The sequence below is a fragment of the Anser anser genome (assembly GCF_964211835.1).
Source record: "Anser anser genome assembly, chromosome: 6".
NCBI lineage: Eukaryota > Metazoa > Chordata > Aves > Anseriformes > Anatidae > Anser > Anser anser.
The window spans coordinates 33,541,860-33,559,175 of NC_139726.1; the positions used below are offsets into that span (position 1 = coordinate 33,541,860).

General features: G+C 44.5%; 1 protein-coding gene across 8 annotated transcripts in view; it reads right to left on the reverse strand.

Moving 5' to 3' along the window:
• Positions 1–17,316, reverse strand: part of CPS1 (carbamoyl-phosphate synthase 1) — a 116,752-nt gene that overhangs the window by 24,824 nt on the left and 74,612 nt on the right. For all 8 annotated transcript variants that reach the window (XM_083842155.1, XM_083842156.1, XM_083842157.1 and 5 more), the window contains 6 exons: positions 12,502–12,643; positions 10,594–10,659; positions 9,967–10,030; positions 6,890–7,071; positions 992–1,186; positions 376–443 (listed from right to left, as the gene is read on the reverse strand). In XM_083842155.1, the coding sequence (XP_083698281.1) occupies positions 376–443; positions 992–1,186; positions 6,890–7,071; positions 9,967–10,030; positions 10,594–10,659; positions 12,502–12,643 (717 nt within the window). The remainder of the gene's footprint in view (positions 1–375; positions 444–991; positions 1,187–6,889; positions 7,072–9,966; positions 10,031–10,593; positions 10,660–12,501; positions 12,644–17,316) is intronic.

Sequence of the window (17,316 nt, forward strand, 5' to 3'; positions counted from 1 at the left end):
TCAGCACACCGCCTTCTGTTTTTCCTGGTGGCAAACAATCTTCTGGCTTAATTGTACAGCTAGGCTCAGGAACCTTAAGGAGCATCCCAGATGGCTCATGTTTTTGGTCTTCAGACATGAAGAAGGCAGTTCAGCTAAACAGACATTCTTAGGATTGTGTTCTGCCTTTGATCTGTGCCTGATGGACATAAGGGAACCATTGGCTCCCTTTACTGGTACAGGCAGTCGTTCCACCTGTTAAGACTGGCAGCTCTATGCTGCATGTACCTAGCACAGTGTATTCCAAGTTCCCTAAAACAATTCTCTCCCTTGACTCAAAAAGGCTTTTTTACTTCATACCCCCCAGCTTGATGAGCTCTGATGTTTGAGCCTTACCTCAGAACATAGGAAGGCCTCAGCAAACATGGGTAACTCACAGAGCCTGCAAATTCAACTGCATCTCTCTAAAGACAGGGAGGGAAAACATGCTGTGAACAAGAACATATTTTGAAGTCATTCCATAGTATCACTCTAGCTGCATTTGCACTTGAAATAAAGAAAGATGTAGGGGACTACAGGCTGGGCTGAACAGAATACACAGCTTCTCTGTTCCAGAGTTGTCCTCTTCAGAACCTCCCTGTCCATAGAGCTTCACTGGGAAAAAAAAAAAAAGGTGCTGACATGTCTCTAGTCCTTTGCCATCTCCATGTAATAGAGTAGTTTTCAAGGCCAGCAGAATAAACCAGAGTAGCCTGACAGTGGCAACATTTGCTGGTTATATATCCCATGATGTGTGAGGATAATATGAAGACACTACCCTTCCAGTTCCCATTCCGCTCCCATACCTGAGCTACAGCATCATTTTGCAAGGATCAAAAAGTTCTTCAACATGGATAGTAAAAAAATGTCAAATATCTTCAGAATCTTGAAACGTATCAGTAAGTTGGTCCCTCCAGCAGATGCTCACAACACCTAGGCACGTTATCGTTTCCCGGATCATTTCCCAACTTACCAGAGTGCTGACTGCCTTCCAGGGAGCCTGGGCCACACGCAGCTCATCCAGAACAGCTGAGAAAACAGAGCGATCTTCTGCCCGGTCAATCTGCAAAGGATTCGTGCCAAGAATCTTCACTCCACTCTGGTACAGTGGCACTGCCAAGTTATTGGGAATCTGCCCACCTACAGAAATAATGCAACCACTGCATCCCTGTTGGCAGAGAGAAAGAAGCACAGTCACGTCCAAGTTAGCTTAACATTAAAAACTGTTATAATTAGGGACCCAGCCTATAGATTATTCATTTTTAGATTGTTATGAGTAAAGGCTGATGATAACTTTTCTGATCCAGAGGTACCCAGATTGCGAAGTCTGATTCAGAGCGTAGCCTCTCTAAAAACACACTATCCTCCTTGATGTCATCAACAGGCAGCAGTAACTTGAGGTCAAATTCCCCAGGAAACCAAAGGAGTCTGCAGTGTTCACATCTCTTTTGATATCAAACCAAGATTCTATCATTTCTGCCAGAACCACAGACTACTACCTTATTTTCATGTCATGTCTGGGGTCTTCTGCTTTCCCAGTGAGGATAAGCACAGAGCTGACACATGCTCTCTCACTTTGCAGAGGAAAGGAGCCATGCTACAAGAATATCACAGCCTGCAAGAAAACTCACAGCTCTGCTCACTGAGGGCAAGTCTCCCTCCCTTCCTCCTGCATGTGTGGACATGGAGACCTTCACTTCAGCCAAGTCCTGCTGCGGCCACTGGACACCACAGCATGGCCACACGGGATGTTTTAGGTCCTCTTCTCTCATAGACCAGCTCTTCAGGGAAAGCAGCCTCTCCCATGGCCAGGGACTGCCAGAGCAGCAGACGTTCACAAAAACTCTTTTGTACTAGGGTTGCAAGGCAGTAACCTCCAGCAGAGGGCCAACAGAAACCAACTGGAAGACTTCTTTTTCCCCTCCCATGCCAAGAGCATTATTTGCTAAGCAAACACCCTCCCCTGGCCCCAGAAGGCAAGCTTTAGGGAGCCCTCATTGCTGACCCCTTGCTGTCCTGCACAGAGCAGGGCCTAGCTCACCAGAGCCCAACCCACCAGGCAGCCCGTGGTGGTGAGTCAGGATACATTCAGCTCTTTATTTTAATTTGTCTTCATTATTTGTGCCTAGCTCTTCGTTGCTGGTAGCACACTCCACAGTAACAAATATTTCAGCCGAACTCTCACACATGCTCATTGCCATGCAGGTCGGTTGCAAGCACTTAAATTCTGGAAACAGATGAGTCAGGACAGGTGACACAGCATCCTCCAGCCTCAAAGGCACGTTTTGTGTTTGTGGCTGGGTAACCACAACATTTTAAGCAAGGAAATAATAAACGTCAAATAACAAGGAGACAGCTGAGCTTCCTCGTAAACGTACATCCTCCTTCAGGTGCAAATATGGCTTTTTTTTTTTGCTCTTTTCCTTACATAAACCCCTGAAGGCTTTCAAGTACAGTAGAGTTTGGTGGGGAAATTTTCAGCGGTAAAAATAACAGGCTTTGGAGAACCTGCAACAATTATAAGGATGTGAATTACATTTAGATCATTTAATAATTCAGGGTAATTAAATAACGGGCACTTTAATTCCAAATTAAAGCTGGTGAAACTTTGCCCAAAGGAGAATCCGGCCTGCAGTACAGCTGTAGCGATGGGCTCCTTTGAACCAAATGTGTTTTACACAGTTTCACCCACCTCTAGCAAATGAGAAGCATAAATCAACATCCAATGCGCAGTGATCCACGGTTTGGCTCTATCCTTCAGAGTATCAATGTTCTTTTAATTAACAAGTGTGTTTTTCCTGAAGAAGGTTAACCCCACTGGCCTTCCTGGAAGAGGAACTTCTTAATGAGGGATTGAAAGGGATTTAGAGTGGGAAATCTGTGAGCCGCGAGCAGGATGGACTAGAAGTGACTCAGAAAAAAAACAGATGATAAATGCTAGAACAAACCCTGCTTAACTTTAATGTGGATAATTTCCTACCATAATAAGGATCCACTAAAAAAGCCTGGCATTTAAACAGCACTTATTATCCCAAGGTCTACAAGATTACTCATTTGCCTCGCATGCTAATAATATATAGTGATGGAGCTGATGTTTTTTCCTACTCTCCATGCATTCGTTTCTGGGATGACGTGCAGCTGCTAGCCAACAGCAGCCATCTGAAAGAGCTTAGGACTGGGAGGGAAAAACACCTCGTTAGCAGAGGGTGGGGCAGGGACAGAAGCTGTTTGGTGCTCACTTGGGGCTGGCCCATGGCATCAGAGCTCTCCTTCTCCAGCTCTGAAGAAAAATCTGTTCATTACTGGGTCTAAAACCCCCTCAAGCTTCCAGAGCCATCCAAAATACAGAACGTATCTCCAGTCTCTGGACTACTTAGCATCCCAGATGGAGGAGAACCAGACAACAAATAAGCAAACCCCTTCTTGCAGCTTGGAACCATTCTGGTTTGATAACGACCCAAACTAGCTTTGATGCCAAGGTCGACCATCATCACAATGTATCCCAAACATATTTCAGCCACAAATGTCCCACCTAACAGTCTCTCTTCAGCTGCTGCTTATTTCTTCCTTTAAAACAATTCCAGCCACTGAGCCCCTAAAATCAAAATGCTGCCCACGTCCAAGCTGGGATGGCATCGGGGTCTCCAAAGAGACAGAGGAGATGGCTTCTCAAGCAGATAGCAAAGAATCACGTGCTCATTTTTACTCAAAAAGAACCATAAATTGAGACCCAGCTGCTGCATATTTTTTCCTTCAAAATTCTGCTTTTCTTTCCCAAAGAATGCCTTTGCCCAAGGAGCAGCCCGTTGCCCAGGCAGGGAACAGGTCTGTGCTGCTGAGGAACGTGGGTAGACTGAAAACGGACTCGACCGCATATCACTTTGTCATCAGCCATATTTTAATTATAAAGAAAATGAATAACATCCTTGCCAACAGAAAGCTTTAAAATATACACTGTACATAATCTAGTGAAAGAAGTCTGGGGAGAATTATTTTCCCCTTTATTATAAAAATCACTCTTTTTATTACTACCTTGCTTTTATGTCATTAGTAATAGAGTTGGGTTTTCTTTTTCCCTGAGTTTGAAAACAAATTAGACCATTAAAATCGTACCTAAGAGCCTCCTTTAGTTTTATGAATTGTTTCAGAATGATCCTAGAAACTGAAAAAGAACCAGAAGAGGCCCTCAAGCAGAGAGATATTAAAATAAAAAGGGAACATCTTCTCTGGAAACAAAAAGCCAATAAATCTGAGGGAAGGGACTTTTTTTATTTTATATTTTTTTAATTGTTGTCCTCACAGACTACCACCTAACTTTGCATGTTCCCAGTAAATTAAACTTCCCTCCAAAGCACAGCTCTGTCTGCAGAGCTCAGCCTCTGGTGTGTCAGAGCAGCTGTGGATGTCAACTAGCGAGGGAGATGTGAGGACACAAGGGACAGAAAGAGGAGCAGCAGCTGAGGACGTCCCTGGGACAGCACCGTGCCAAACTATGAGCAGTACTTGGAAGGCAGGTTGGGGTCCCCATCATCTCATTAGTCAACCCACCTCTCAACGTAGCCTAATTTGTCTAATTAGAAAACTGGGAGTAGTTGCCCAAGGTTTGATGTTAAACCTAACAGCGCTTAGAGAGTTGATGCATCACCCCTACTAGGGGACGAGGGCTTTGTCCTTTGTTTACTGGTGGTTCTACCTAGGGTGCACCCACGCTCCAGGACTTTTAGAGTATTTGTCCCACTGACACTACTTATCGTACACTGAAAAACTAGAGGAAGCTAATTAGCAGCAAAGTTTAAAAGCCTGGACTGAAACCCTGGCAGTGTTCCATTCATGTGTTCCATACTAAACTGGGATAGGAAGGAGGTTATTTGCAGGATCTTTGAGGGATCTCAGAATCAAATCCTAAGTTTTTAACTTGGTTGTTTCCTTAGGGACCAACTTCCAGCTGCACTTGCCTGAGGAAATGCTCTGTTAACAGGGCATTAGCAATTGGCTCACTCATTTTTAAAAAATGACACAGCAAATAGTGTATTTTAGTCTATACTTTGCTGGAGGTCTGGAGTCTGTCCCCAGGTCTGCCCACATCCTTTGGCAGACTCTGTGCAGTCTCTCCCCTCCTCAGAGATTCAGTTTCCTCACTTGCAAACTAGGCATAACGATGCCATTCCCTGTGGCCACTGCTTAAGAAGTGCTCTAAAACAGTTAAGTACTTATTCTTCTTCTTGGGATTTACTAGACAGTACACCCTAACTTTGGACGTTTAGACTCAGACCCTAACAGGTTTAATGTCTCCAGAGAAAACCCCTTCAGTTCCAGGTAGCACAGCATGCTGCTATTAGACCTGGAGATCCACAGCACATCCCAGCACAAGCAAGGTCGGCCTACAGGCTGAGAAACGTGACTTCCAACTCACCAAACCCTGCTGCAACAAGCAGGATGCTGCAAGCTTCAATACGCGTGCATTATTCTTTTCACATATTTTTCTTACCCGACTTGCTAATTGCCAGCACTGTGTGTTTAAATGAGTAGTTGCTCCTCATCACCTATACCTACCTTCTCTTTTGATCCTGCAGTAATTAGATGCTGTGTTTCATCAGTGTTATTTCTCTGACAAACTGTCACACCAATTTGCTCCATGCCCCAAGTTCAGAAGTTCAGTTTTGGTTAAATAAACAAGAGTTCAATGTTTATAGAGCTGGGCCTTGGGGATACTCCTAAAGCATTCAAAAATTAGCCTTTAAGACTCCAGCAAGCCACTAGAGTCTTTTAACCCACCCTAAATCAACACTTGCAGTAACTGCATCTGTCTTTATGAAAATTTAAAGAAGAGGTACAACAACATGGAAAAAAGAAAGTATGAAGATGCAATCTAAAAATGGTCCCCCTAAAGTATTTTGCAAATGGCTTAAGAACAGAGCCTAAGGACTGGGACTTGACTTGTGATGGGCTTTTGCTTGGTCCTATATTTGGGAATGATCAAAATGTAGCCAGGTTATAAAACCTTTTTGAGAACTACCTCCCATTCACAAAAGGGCTGAGCTCAAATTGGCATGTACTGGAAAAGAGACAAGAAAAATCACAAGCTTAATATGACCTGGGCTCCTCAATGTCGCTTCAGCAAGTTACAACTCACACTGAATTTCAAGGAAGATTAAAGTTCCTGTAAGCACCTCTGAAAACTTCAGTGATAAAATCTAAGATGAGTGTGTTACCAGCTAGAAATACAAATTTTCCATAGTGGAACCACCTGTTTTCACCACGTACCCTCCCATCATCAAATCTCCCTGGGACTCATCTCTGTCTCCTAGTATTGGCAGCTCTGAGCACTTGAAAACTCCCAGCAGACAAGGGCAATATCTGGATCAGGAGCCAGCCCATCTTTCAGTTTGATGGTGATTCAGTTGCCCTTCTGGCCTGCCTGCACGCCGACGATGTTCACCACACTGCCACTGTACTGTAAGGCCCAAGACTGCAAGCTCCTGAGCACGCAGAAGTGTTGTTCTGTTTGCTTCAGGGGGAGCACTTGTGCTTAAAGTCAAGGATATGCTTAAGTGCTAAAGCTCAGCACTGCAAGGGCAGAACAATTTGTGCGATAAATGACTGTGCAGCAAATTAAATCTGCTTGTAAATATTGCACAATATGGCATCTTGCAAAATAATTTAATATTTATTTGGCATTCATTATTGAGCAGTCTGCTAGGAACATCAACGATGTGTAAAATGCAACACTGGGATCCAAACCAAACAGCTTTAGCTAGTAAGCTCTCCCCTCCTTGCCCACAGCTGCTCCGCCAAAGCAAGCTGGTGACATGAATTTTGAAAAATTTGGGCCACTTCGTGGCTTTTTGTTGCTGCTTCTGCTTTTCTTTACCTCATATTGGTAGATGTCCAGGATCCTTTCCAACGACAGCTCCTCAAAGTACAGTCTGTCACACTCATCAAAATCCGTGCTCACCGTCTCCGGGTTGCAATTCACCACGACGGTCTTGTTGCCAAGCTGACGCAGTGTGCGGATGCTGGAGACAGCACACCAATCAAACTCCACGCTGCTGCCTGCCAGGAGACAGAAAAGTGGGCAAGGGAAGGATAGATGCACAGAAGAAAACAAACAGACGTTCTCAGCATTCACGCTGAAAAGAAAAAGAGGAAAAAAAGCCAACAGTGCCTCCTGTCAGCTCAGAGCAAGAAATCCAACTGTCCTCCCATGGAAACTAATCATCCCCAAACATGGTCTTCCAAGAGCATCAGGTAAGCTGGCTCAGCTCTTCCAGCTCTTGCTGCCTCTCAGCTGACACACTTTGAGAAGGACTCAAGAGGCAGAACCTAGAGGTGACCAAAATGAGTGCACATTACAAGGCAGCACTGTTTACTCCAGGGAACACAAAGTATTTTTATAGATGCTATTTTAAAAACAGAAGACTGGAGTGGTTTTTGCCTCTTAGAAAAGCAGAGTGTGGTTAACCAAGAAGAGAGATTACAAGGTTTGACTTTCCCAAGCACTGACTCTAGGTAAGGCAAATTGATGGATGAACTTTTGAAGCCACTCTGCAATCCTTTTACCTTGGTTTAAAGGCCTCAGCAACTGTGGCATCACTGGGGCAGGCACATCCTAACTGTTCTGAACTCCGAGTAAGCACTGTGCCTGCCTCCAAAGGAAAGGGAGAAAGAGGGAGTCAACTGGCACACTGTAAATGCCCTGCTCTATGCAACTTTTGGCAATGCTGCAGGCTTCAGGCAGTGCCAGAGTCTAGACATGAGGTAACAGCCACCATCCTATAAATTTCTGCACACAAACATCCAAGAGAGGTACCATAAACAGAGAATGATGCATTCTAAAGAACATCATTAAATGGTTATGCTAATGGTCTACAAGAAAACCTTGACCTCATCGTGATATGTTCACAGTCATTACATGATCGTTAACCACTGATTTAATATTTTTATATATATATATATATTTGTGTGACAAGATGCATTGGAAATTCAAGCTGTGCTTAATTGCTGCCTCCACAACACCTAGTTACAAACAGATGGCTGGCACAGGTCACTCACTGACAAGCACACTATTTATTTCCCTGCTTCTGTCAAATGGGGATCTCAAAACATGCTTGGGCCTCAGCTAAAACCCCACAGAAAAGACAGGGAAATCAATTTTGAAACAGGATGTTTCCCAGAAAGGTCACCGTTCACCTTTTTTATTCCACCTCAATAATGCAGGCATTCTTATACATAAGAAACCTCAAATATAGGTCATGATGGTAACCTGCAGTCCCCAGCAGACTGCCTTGGATACTACCTGGGAAAACAGCTGAACATGCAGAGGTCAAATCCAGCTGCATCAAGTAAGGGTCATATCCAAGCAGTGGAAAAAGTGAAGACAACAAATCATTAGTAATGCTTGTAATGTCTCGTGTAACATAACCAGACGCTGCTCCAGAGAAGGTAATTACTACAATACAGGCCTGGTTTTGAACTCACTTTCAGGTTTCAGTCGCGTTATGTTTGAGTACACCACACAATTAACAGCATTCTGCTGGTCAAGAGGCTCAGTGCAATTGCTTGTTTGTACTCTTTTCAGGGCTGCCTCTGACACAGACAAAGCTTGATCGGGTTGTTCCCTGCAGAGGACAGGACATACCCTCCTGGCAGGAAGTGAGGGGCAAGCAATCCACAGCTAACACTCAGCTGATCCCACTCAATTATGGTTGTAATTCAGAAGGTGCAGAGCAAAGCCAAGCATGCTGCTCACTTGCCTTCAGAGGATAACAAAGAAAAAGAATCAACTTGACTAGAGCACCTAGAAAAAAATCTTTTAGAGGTGTTAAGTAATGGTTTCCCCTATTAGCAGGCTTTATTTAGTTGCAATCTCTTTCAAAGATTGATCTGATCTTCTTCCAAAGTCCTGATCTAATCAGCTACAGAGCAGATAAGACCAGTATCAGATGTGAATGCTTGATCTAAACAATTACAAGTTTTAGGCAAACAGCACAAAATGCATTTGCATAAATTCGATCAAGTTACTAAACAATATTGCCATCCTTTTCGTGTTCACATTTTGCAGCCATCATACACAGCCTGTTGACTGGCAGAAGCATTCACAACAAAATTAGTGCAATCTTGGAGCGTTCCTCCTGATTTCACTCATCTCAACATTCACACTGGAAACTGAGTTAAAAAAGACACATCCTACCAACAGCACCAGGAGCACACCACGTGGCCCATCCATCCAAGCAAGACAAATGGATGCAGTTTGTGTTTCAGCTTTCAAAACCCATCACCGTTACTTGTGAGATGCAGAGCAAAAATATTTTTGAAGAACAATCTTTTTCTTGTCAATGATAGTGAGCTATTTGGAGGGATCCATGAAAAGAAAAAGTAGTAATATAAAGAATTCAGCATGGTCTGTCTACCTAATATCCATAGCCATGAGGAAACTCTTATGCTGCATAATCATCTGAGTGGATTGAACCAAGCTGCATACACAGAATTGCTTACTCGAAAGTAGTTAGTTATCCAAATCTTTATTGTAGTCACCTATACTTACAATATTAAAATGCATAATGTACAACAATGCAGTCATGAGCTGACAGTATACTTATCTGAGATGTGTGCAGCAGCAGCAAACTTCCATATGAGGTATCAGATTCTGAATGCCTTAACATTTGCCAAAAGTAAGGTTAAAAAAATTCCCTAAAACTTTGTGGAAATCACAACCAGGTGACATGCTCCTGAGTTTCAAGTAATAAAAAGTCTCCTGTTTTTCCAGGGCGTGAAATGAAGTCTCCAAGCAAGTGTAAAAGGCAAACTTTCTGCTAGGAATTGATGTCCTGTGCACTGTGCTCCAGAGGGTTTTGTCACCATATGAGAAGAGGAACAAATGAACCACAGGAATATCCAAAGAAGGCTCGGGGGTGCAAGGAAAACAGAGGAGTTGTAAGAAAGATTTACCTATGTGATACGGTCCGCAGCCCAACACCATCACTCCACAGTCATCAAATTTTACATCGTGTTCCTGAGGAGGGAGGGAGAAAAGTCATTAGGGCCCGCACTCAGCAGCACCTAACTCCGTGCTTCTCAGAACAAACAGTTTCTGGCATTCAGCCCGTATCCAACAGCCTGATCCTTCAGGGCTCAAGTCTGATCTAATTTACTGCGGTGTAAATGAAGTGCTACTCCACTGGAGCTAGTGGTGCTGCACCCAAACCAAGGGAGACCCAGCACCTTTGACTTGGCTATCCGAGCAGCCCAAGGAGCTACAAGTTTTCATAAAAAAATGCTAGGACAAGATGAGTGAGACAAGTTCTGCATTCCTAGCGCCTGACCTGGGCACAGAGGATATCAGTACAGGTATTACAAGACAGAGTCATAACAACACAGGAGCATTAACACCAAATGCACTGGAGCACAAGGCAAGACACAGTACCAGGCCTGCTGAAAGAGGATTCTATGTAATAGCATTCAAAATAATTGCTACAGAGACTGAGGCATTTTTGCAAGATCTCCAGAAATACTGCAGCACAGGGGAAAGAGATCAAACTAGACAGCAATGAGAGTGTTGTTCCCAAACGCACCTACCTGCCCACTGTACGTGATGTACAGGTAATTAGTTACTGCAGGGTACTCTGCCGCCAGCGTGTCGATCTGTAGGGGAGGAGAGCAGAGGCTGTGACTTGTCCAGTGCAAGATTCTTATGTACTGTTTCTTCCCCCACCCCCCCCACCCCCCGCCCTCCTCTTTTCATATTTTTTACTTACTATTTTTCCCACCGTGCCTTTCCTCAGAAAGTGACCTGAACTGTGATGTGCTGGCAATGCAGCAAATGCCTGCCCTGCCCCCAGGCCTTGCAGTTCAGCCAACAAGAGGCTCTACCATCTCTTTCTAAGCTGCAAACTTAGCGCTGCACCTGCTTGGTAAAACATCTTCACAGCCCAGAAGTTTTTTCTAGCAATCCCTTCTTGTCTCAGCCTTCTTCATTCTCTGAATAGTTTGGCAGTATTAATTACAAAGACCTCTATTCATCCAGGTCTTTTGTCTTCTTTAGCTATGCCATCTTGGATCTCCACACTTGGCTCCATTTACTCACACACTGACCACAAACATACACACAATAACACTTTGAGATCACCCCGAGTAGCAGACAGCAGTGGAAGTACTCCATAGTTATGTTAGAACATACCTCTTGCTTTGGTAATTAAATGGTGTACAAAGCAAGAGTGATTTTCAACCACCCCTTATATGTAGTTTTCAACAATCTCCTATGTAATTAGTCACCAGAGAGTCCAGAAGAATCATTTGCCTACCAGGCTGTTCAAACTGTTTGTGTCAACTACTTACTGCATGTTATACACAGTAACTGGTCCATCTAGGTCACCCTACTGCTCAAATTTTCTGAATGAACAGCTGAAACATTTCTACACAGCATACTGAACAGGGAACAATGTTAAAGCAGCCCTGACATGAATTTTTACATGCTACCACTTAAAAATCTTTCCAATTGTCAAGTACTTTCATGAATCCCCACTGGCAGTGCAAATCCTTGTGAATAATGAAGAATGTGACCTTACGTCATTAGCGCTGTGTAAGTGTCTGCTGCTCATTACTGCTGCTAATGCTGCAACTTGTACTTCATGGCTCAGGAGGAAACATATGCTTTGATGCCACAACTGCTGCGTAAGTCAAATGACCTTATTAAGGGTACCTTGGCACACAAATCAATCCTGCACTGCAGTGCCATATGCAAGAAGGAACGTAGTGCAAGAGCAGGCACGTTCCTGCAGGCCAGGTGAGGACAAAGAAGGAAAACAGCAGCTGGGGAACAGAAGGAGATTTGGCATCTGGAATTGGGCCTGAGGATACAGATGGGCTTTTTCAGAAACATTGAGTAGCTTGGTTTGTTTCCCCCCCCCAGCTTTAAGGACAAAAATCCCAGCTGGTGGCAGTTTAATACCACCGTACCTTAAATGCAGCAACAGAACACCTAGCAAAGCATTTGTGACACTGCCATGAATACTAGATGAGCTCATTACACTCAGTACTATTACAATGAATAGCAAATGAACCCATAAACAATAGGGCGCTTCAAATAAAGTGCTACCCTGTAAAAAGTTACTACCAAGACAAAATACATATTACACCTTACATTGTCACCCCATGGAGGGCCAGTATCAGTCTTCTCAGCCTTTTTCTGAAGCCAGGTAGCTGTGTCTCCACCTCAGCCACAAAGAAAATGAAAAATAGTTTGTATCTCTTTGGGGATGTTCAATCTATAGATGGATGGCACTATGTTAAGGCGTGCAGTGCAGAGGTAACAGCTAGATGGGCAAAATTTGCTCTTCTCTAATGTCAATGTCAAAACTCCCGTTGATGACAACAGAGCCTAGGTTTTCACTTTGTTTACCTCGACTGTGTCTAAGGGCAGAGAAACCTCCTGCTCCTTGCCCCCTTATAAGCCCTCACCCCAAAGAGGGAGGTTTCTCCTGGTACCTTTTTCACCCAGGGAGCTATGTTCTTCCTCAGTCTCAGCTGCCGGCACTGCAGTTCAGTCAGCCCCAGGCACTTCCCAACTTGCTTGTCCGAGAAGCCGAGCTGTTTGGCCCTCCTCAGGGTCTCTTCTGGAATGGCTTCACTGGTATGAAACAAACAAAGAAAAATGCATGAAGCTTTACAGCAATACTTCGAAGACATACAAGTACTCATGTCTCCCATACTGCACTGGGGGGCAGTCGCTACAGGAGCATGCACATGAAGGCCAGAAAAGGAAGACAACCCTGCTAAGCCACGCACTCCTCATACACAAAAGATCTTTTCTTGGGCTGGATGTCCCATGCAAATACTTACTAGGAAAAGCCTGCAGGCAGACTAGTGGTGCTGAAAATGAAAGCATTTCTTTCACTTTGAGACAGGAGTGACTCACGCCAGGCCTGCGATCTCCCCAGCAGCATTCTCCACCAAGCTACTATAAGGTCACCATATCCATGTCTGTGTGGCCTTTTACCATTACAGCCTCCACAGAAGACTCACAGTGGTTCCTTTCTTGGATTCCTTATCCCCACATCTCCACGTCTAAACTTTAACTGAGTCTCTCCCTCACCTTCCTCCTCCCAGTCCAAATCTTAAAATATAGGCCTCACCTCACTGTGCTGGCTCCGTAACCGTGAATGCTCATGCCTCCACCACACACAAAGCAGTGAAATTCCTAAAGCTCTGGGGTGAGCCACTCAGATGTCCCCTGACCCTGCCAAGCTGTGGGGCAACTTGCCTCAAAGCACCACAACTCATCCCAAACACGCCCTTCTTTCTGCTCTTTGGGCTGCTCTGCATTCAGATACGGCCGCTGCTTCGAAAAACCATGTCACTTCAGAGATGCATAGCAAAAATGGCCTTCATCTGCTCACGTGCAGAGGTAGGTTTTTCCCTTTTGCCAGTCTCAAGCAGGCTTTTTCCCCATGTCGCCTGTGCTAATTCTTGCATTATGAAAAGGGGGAGAGGGAGATAAGGTGCCCCAGTTTACTCTTTTTGGTTTCATATCTTTGTTCAGGGTCCCTCATTACTTCCATATGTTCTTGTTCTCCCACTTTTTAGCGCTCCTAACTTTTGCTGTTTATTTCACATGCATTGCTTTCCCCCAGACATCTCTGCACCTCGATGGTTTCTTGTCCGTTTTGATTTTTCCACCTTCTCCATCCTCTCTTTATTCACTCTATCGCACAATTTTTTCTCCCATGCTCTTTTTGTTTCACTTTGTTTTGACTCCACCTATACCCCTGGTAGTTCCTGCCTGTCTCTGTTTCTAAGCTACCTTTTCTAAGCTTAGCTTTTAGAAAAACATAAAAAGCCTATGTATTTTTATCAGCACTTCTGCTTTTCATCTTCATTGCCAAGAGCATCCTTGCCTGCCCAATAAATCAATATTTTATGAGCAAGCAAGCTCTGAATCAGGAAAAAGGAAATGATTAACAAACAAGCAATTTTCCTAAATCAGAGCTTTTGAATTATGTCCTTTGCTTGATGGTATTTTTAAATAAATAGCATTATGTTATTTGAGTGGGAGGAGAGGGCTAAGGCCGCTTTATTGGAATGTGTCAGGAAGCTGAAGCATGAAAGAGTCACTGGATTTTCCACTTCAGCTTATAGAGCAGCTCCACTGCCCTCAGTGAAGCCAGGCAAAACAGGTGAGAGGCACAGAAGTGTTGAGCCAGCTAATTCTGAAAGCAGAACTGGGGACCAGAAACTTTGGAGTTCAAGCTCCTGGGTAGGAGTTCTAACTGCCCCCATCACATCACTCCTTACTCCAACAGATCCTGCTCCTTGCTACTCTCTTAAGGAAACGGTCCTGCCTAACCCAGCAGGGTGAGCTTCCCAGGATTTGGATCTAGTCCTAAAAGCAGAAAGGTTTCCCGAAGACAGACCCGCTTTCCAGCACCCCAGCAATTAAAGCCTGCAGTTTCCACGCGCTGACTCCTCTGCTGCAACAACTGCCCTGCTTCTCCAGAGCCCTTCCTCCTTTCTGATTACAGCTCAGAGGCAGGACTTCTTGCGTGAAGTGTGAACGCCAGAACTGAAGGCATGGATGAGTGCTTTACAAGAGGAAACACAGCAAGCAAAATCTGCCAACTCCCTGGCAAAACAGATGCTAGCCATCGCCAGCTGTTAGAAAGGATGCAGCCATGTTTGATTCCTCTCCTGAATTTGGCATTCCTTAAGTACAAGTGAGCAGACCTGACGAGCCAGTTCCCATGCATGTTTGCTCCCTTGCTCTCCCTCCCTTCTGTCTCAGAAACACACATTGCTGGCTGCCATCTGATTAGCAACAGAAAGAAAATTGCCTTCATTTGCAGCTGGTTTCAACTCTTTTTTTTAATATATCATTATAACAATATCATTCATTGTCCTCCCCATCAGCAGGGTGGGCAGAAAAGCAGCAGTGATAATTTTGCAACACCATTTCCTTGCCTTGGTCTAGCAGCTCAAGTCAGGTCAGGACATTTACTGGCACATCCTAGTCGGGTTAGGATGTCCATGCAAAAAGGGAACAGGTTTTGCACAGGCCAACCAGCTTGCAAGAGAAAAGCTGAGTACCTAAAGGGGAGATAAAACTGAGTTTTTCCTCTAGTAGTCCCAGTACATGATAAAGGTAAGAGATGTGGCTTTCAACACATCCTTAATACAAGGGATGTGGTGGGAAGGTCTGTTCAAGCAGCACCTAGGCAGGAAAGGTTTCCTCTTTTCTCACTGCCATGGAGGCAGCTTAATGTGGAGGAAACACACGAGGATCACCACCAGGCAGGAGAGGTTTGAAGTGACAACCCAACCCCATGGATATAAGCAAGACTTTTGCCATATAACAGTTAAAGAAAATCAGCACAAGTCAAACACCCAGCAGTGCTGCTTTCCAACTACTTGAAACGATGATCTGCCGTGAGATTTCCATTTCCTGATACTGATGATTTTTAGCATTTATATCCCAACTTCCATGTGAAAAATATCAAGAAACATGCAAACAGTAGGTAGGGTGATGATTATATTGCCAATAGCAAGACTGAGACACACAGAGGTGAAGGGGTGATGATTTTTCAGATCCAGCATTAACCTAGTTCTGTTCCCACAGCCTCTGCTCCCACCCAGCCCTTTAGACTTGCTGGGGACACTGAATCCAGAAAGGGCACTATCAGGCTGATCTCTTTGAAGGCTTGAGTGTGTATGACCCTTTCAAGAGCTCACCAGAAATCCAGCACTAAAATGAGAAGAGGAAATCTCAGTTCTTCCCCTGGAGTGTCACTTACTCTTCAAATACAGGCCAAAAGACTTCTAAAGATTGAACTTCCTCACTAATTTATAATCAACTCTGAAAGAAGGGAAGACGAAATGGCCACAATTCCTCTAACACTCCTTCTCCTAACATTCACCTTTGCAAAACGGCCGGAGTGTCAGAGCTTCAAAACCAGATGATCAGCCTTCTTCCACGCTGCCACAATCACTTAGTGGCCATTCACTTCTCAAAAAGCCAAGTCCACCCCCCCATTTCTCAGTTTATAAACAATATAAGCCTTTCCCAAACCTTGCTTGTGCCCCTTTTCAGCTTCCAGTGTTGACTTGTTGCTTTTTGTTTAAAATTCTACCCTGTCATCTTTGGAACGCCATCCACTCCCTTCTTCTTCAATAACAAACGATAAGAGGAAACGGAATAAACTCCCCTTAATGAGGAAATTTTCACCTGGCACAGAGGACCTGGGGAAATCTATTAACTGACTGGAAGAACGCTGGCAGCATTGCAATTACCAGGAGAGGCTGCTCGCTCCAGCACAGCCCTCTCTTCCACTTGACTGGCTTTCATCTGATCCACCAGTTTAGGAGTAAAGCTAAATAAATGGGCTGGCAGAAAGCCCCAGCTCCATATGGAAAGCAGCGCTCTTCTTAGCCCCCAGATCAAGCTCTGCTTCATTTTAGGTACGTTGTCATGTTTATGCCCATCCTGCACATTACCTAGGCACATGCTAGGGAGCCTTAAGCAAAATAAAATAAAATGAAATTTAAGAGAAAAATAAAAATCAGGACCAGTTTGTGAACTGAGAGGCAAAGCCTGGGCTGTGAGCATCTGGGACACGTTTGGGCTTTGGTTCACACCTGCCCTGTACGCCCATGGGACACTCCTGCAGATCACCTCTGGTTTATCCCAGCAACTATTCCCGTGGTATGGGCACACAGGGGGGATCTGCACAGGTGAGCCAGCTTAGTCCCGAGCTCAGCTCCCCCTAAACCTGGAGGGGGTGAATTCAACACCAGTTTGGCTCTTGCAAGCAAAGCAGACCAAAAGCAAGAAGTGCTGGAGCCAAGATTCCTGATGTCCAGTCCTGAGGGATCTCTTCTTTACCCAGGAGTGTCACAGAATTGGAGCCTACCTGACTTCAGGGCGGACTGCCTACGAAGAGGTCTTCTTCCTCTCTCCCTCTCTGTCCCTCTCCACTAAAGACTCCTAATGGCTTCCTTGATGCTCCTGATGTTCTTACACAATTTTGAACATGCTACAACTAAAATAATGAGACTGGTGTGTAAATTCCCTCCCTGCTTCTCTTCTCAAGGAGACAGATGGTTACCACCTTTCCCCTCCTGAGAAACTCAAAAAGCTGCCAAAGGGGGGTTCAGGAAAGCAGGAGCTGTAAACCAACAAGCTTCACTCACTGAACTATCACCACTTCAGTGCTCTGCGTCTTTAACGTTCACATCTTTGGCTAATAAATCTCGTGGAGATCCTCGATTTAAGTAATGTTACAGCCTCACGTTGTGCCATAAGACCCGAAC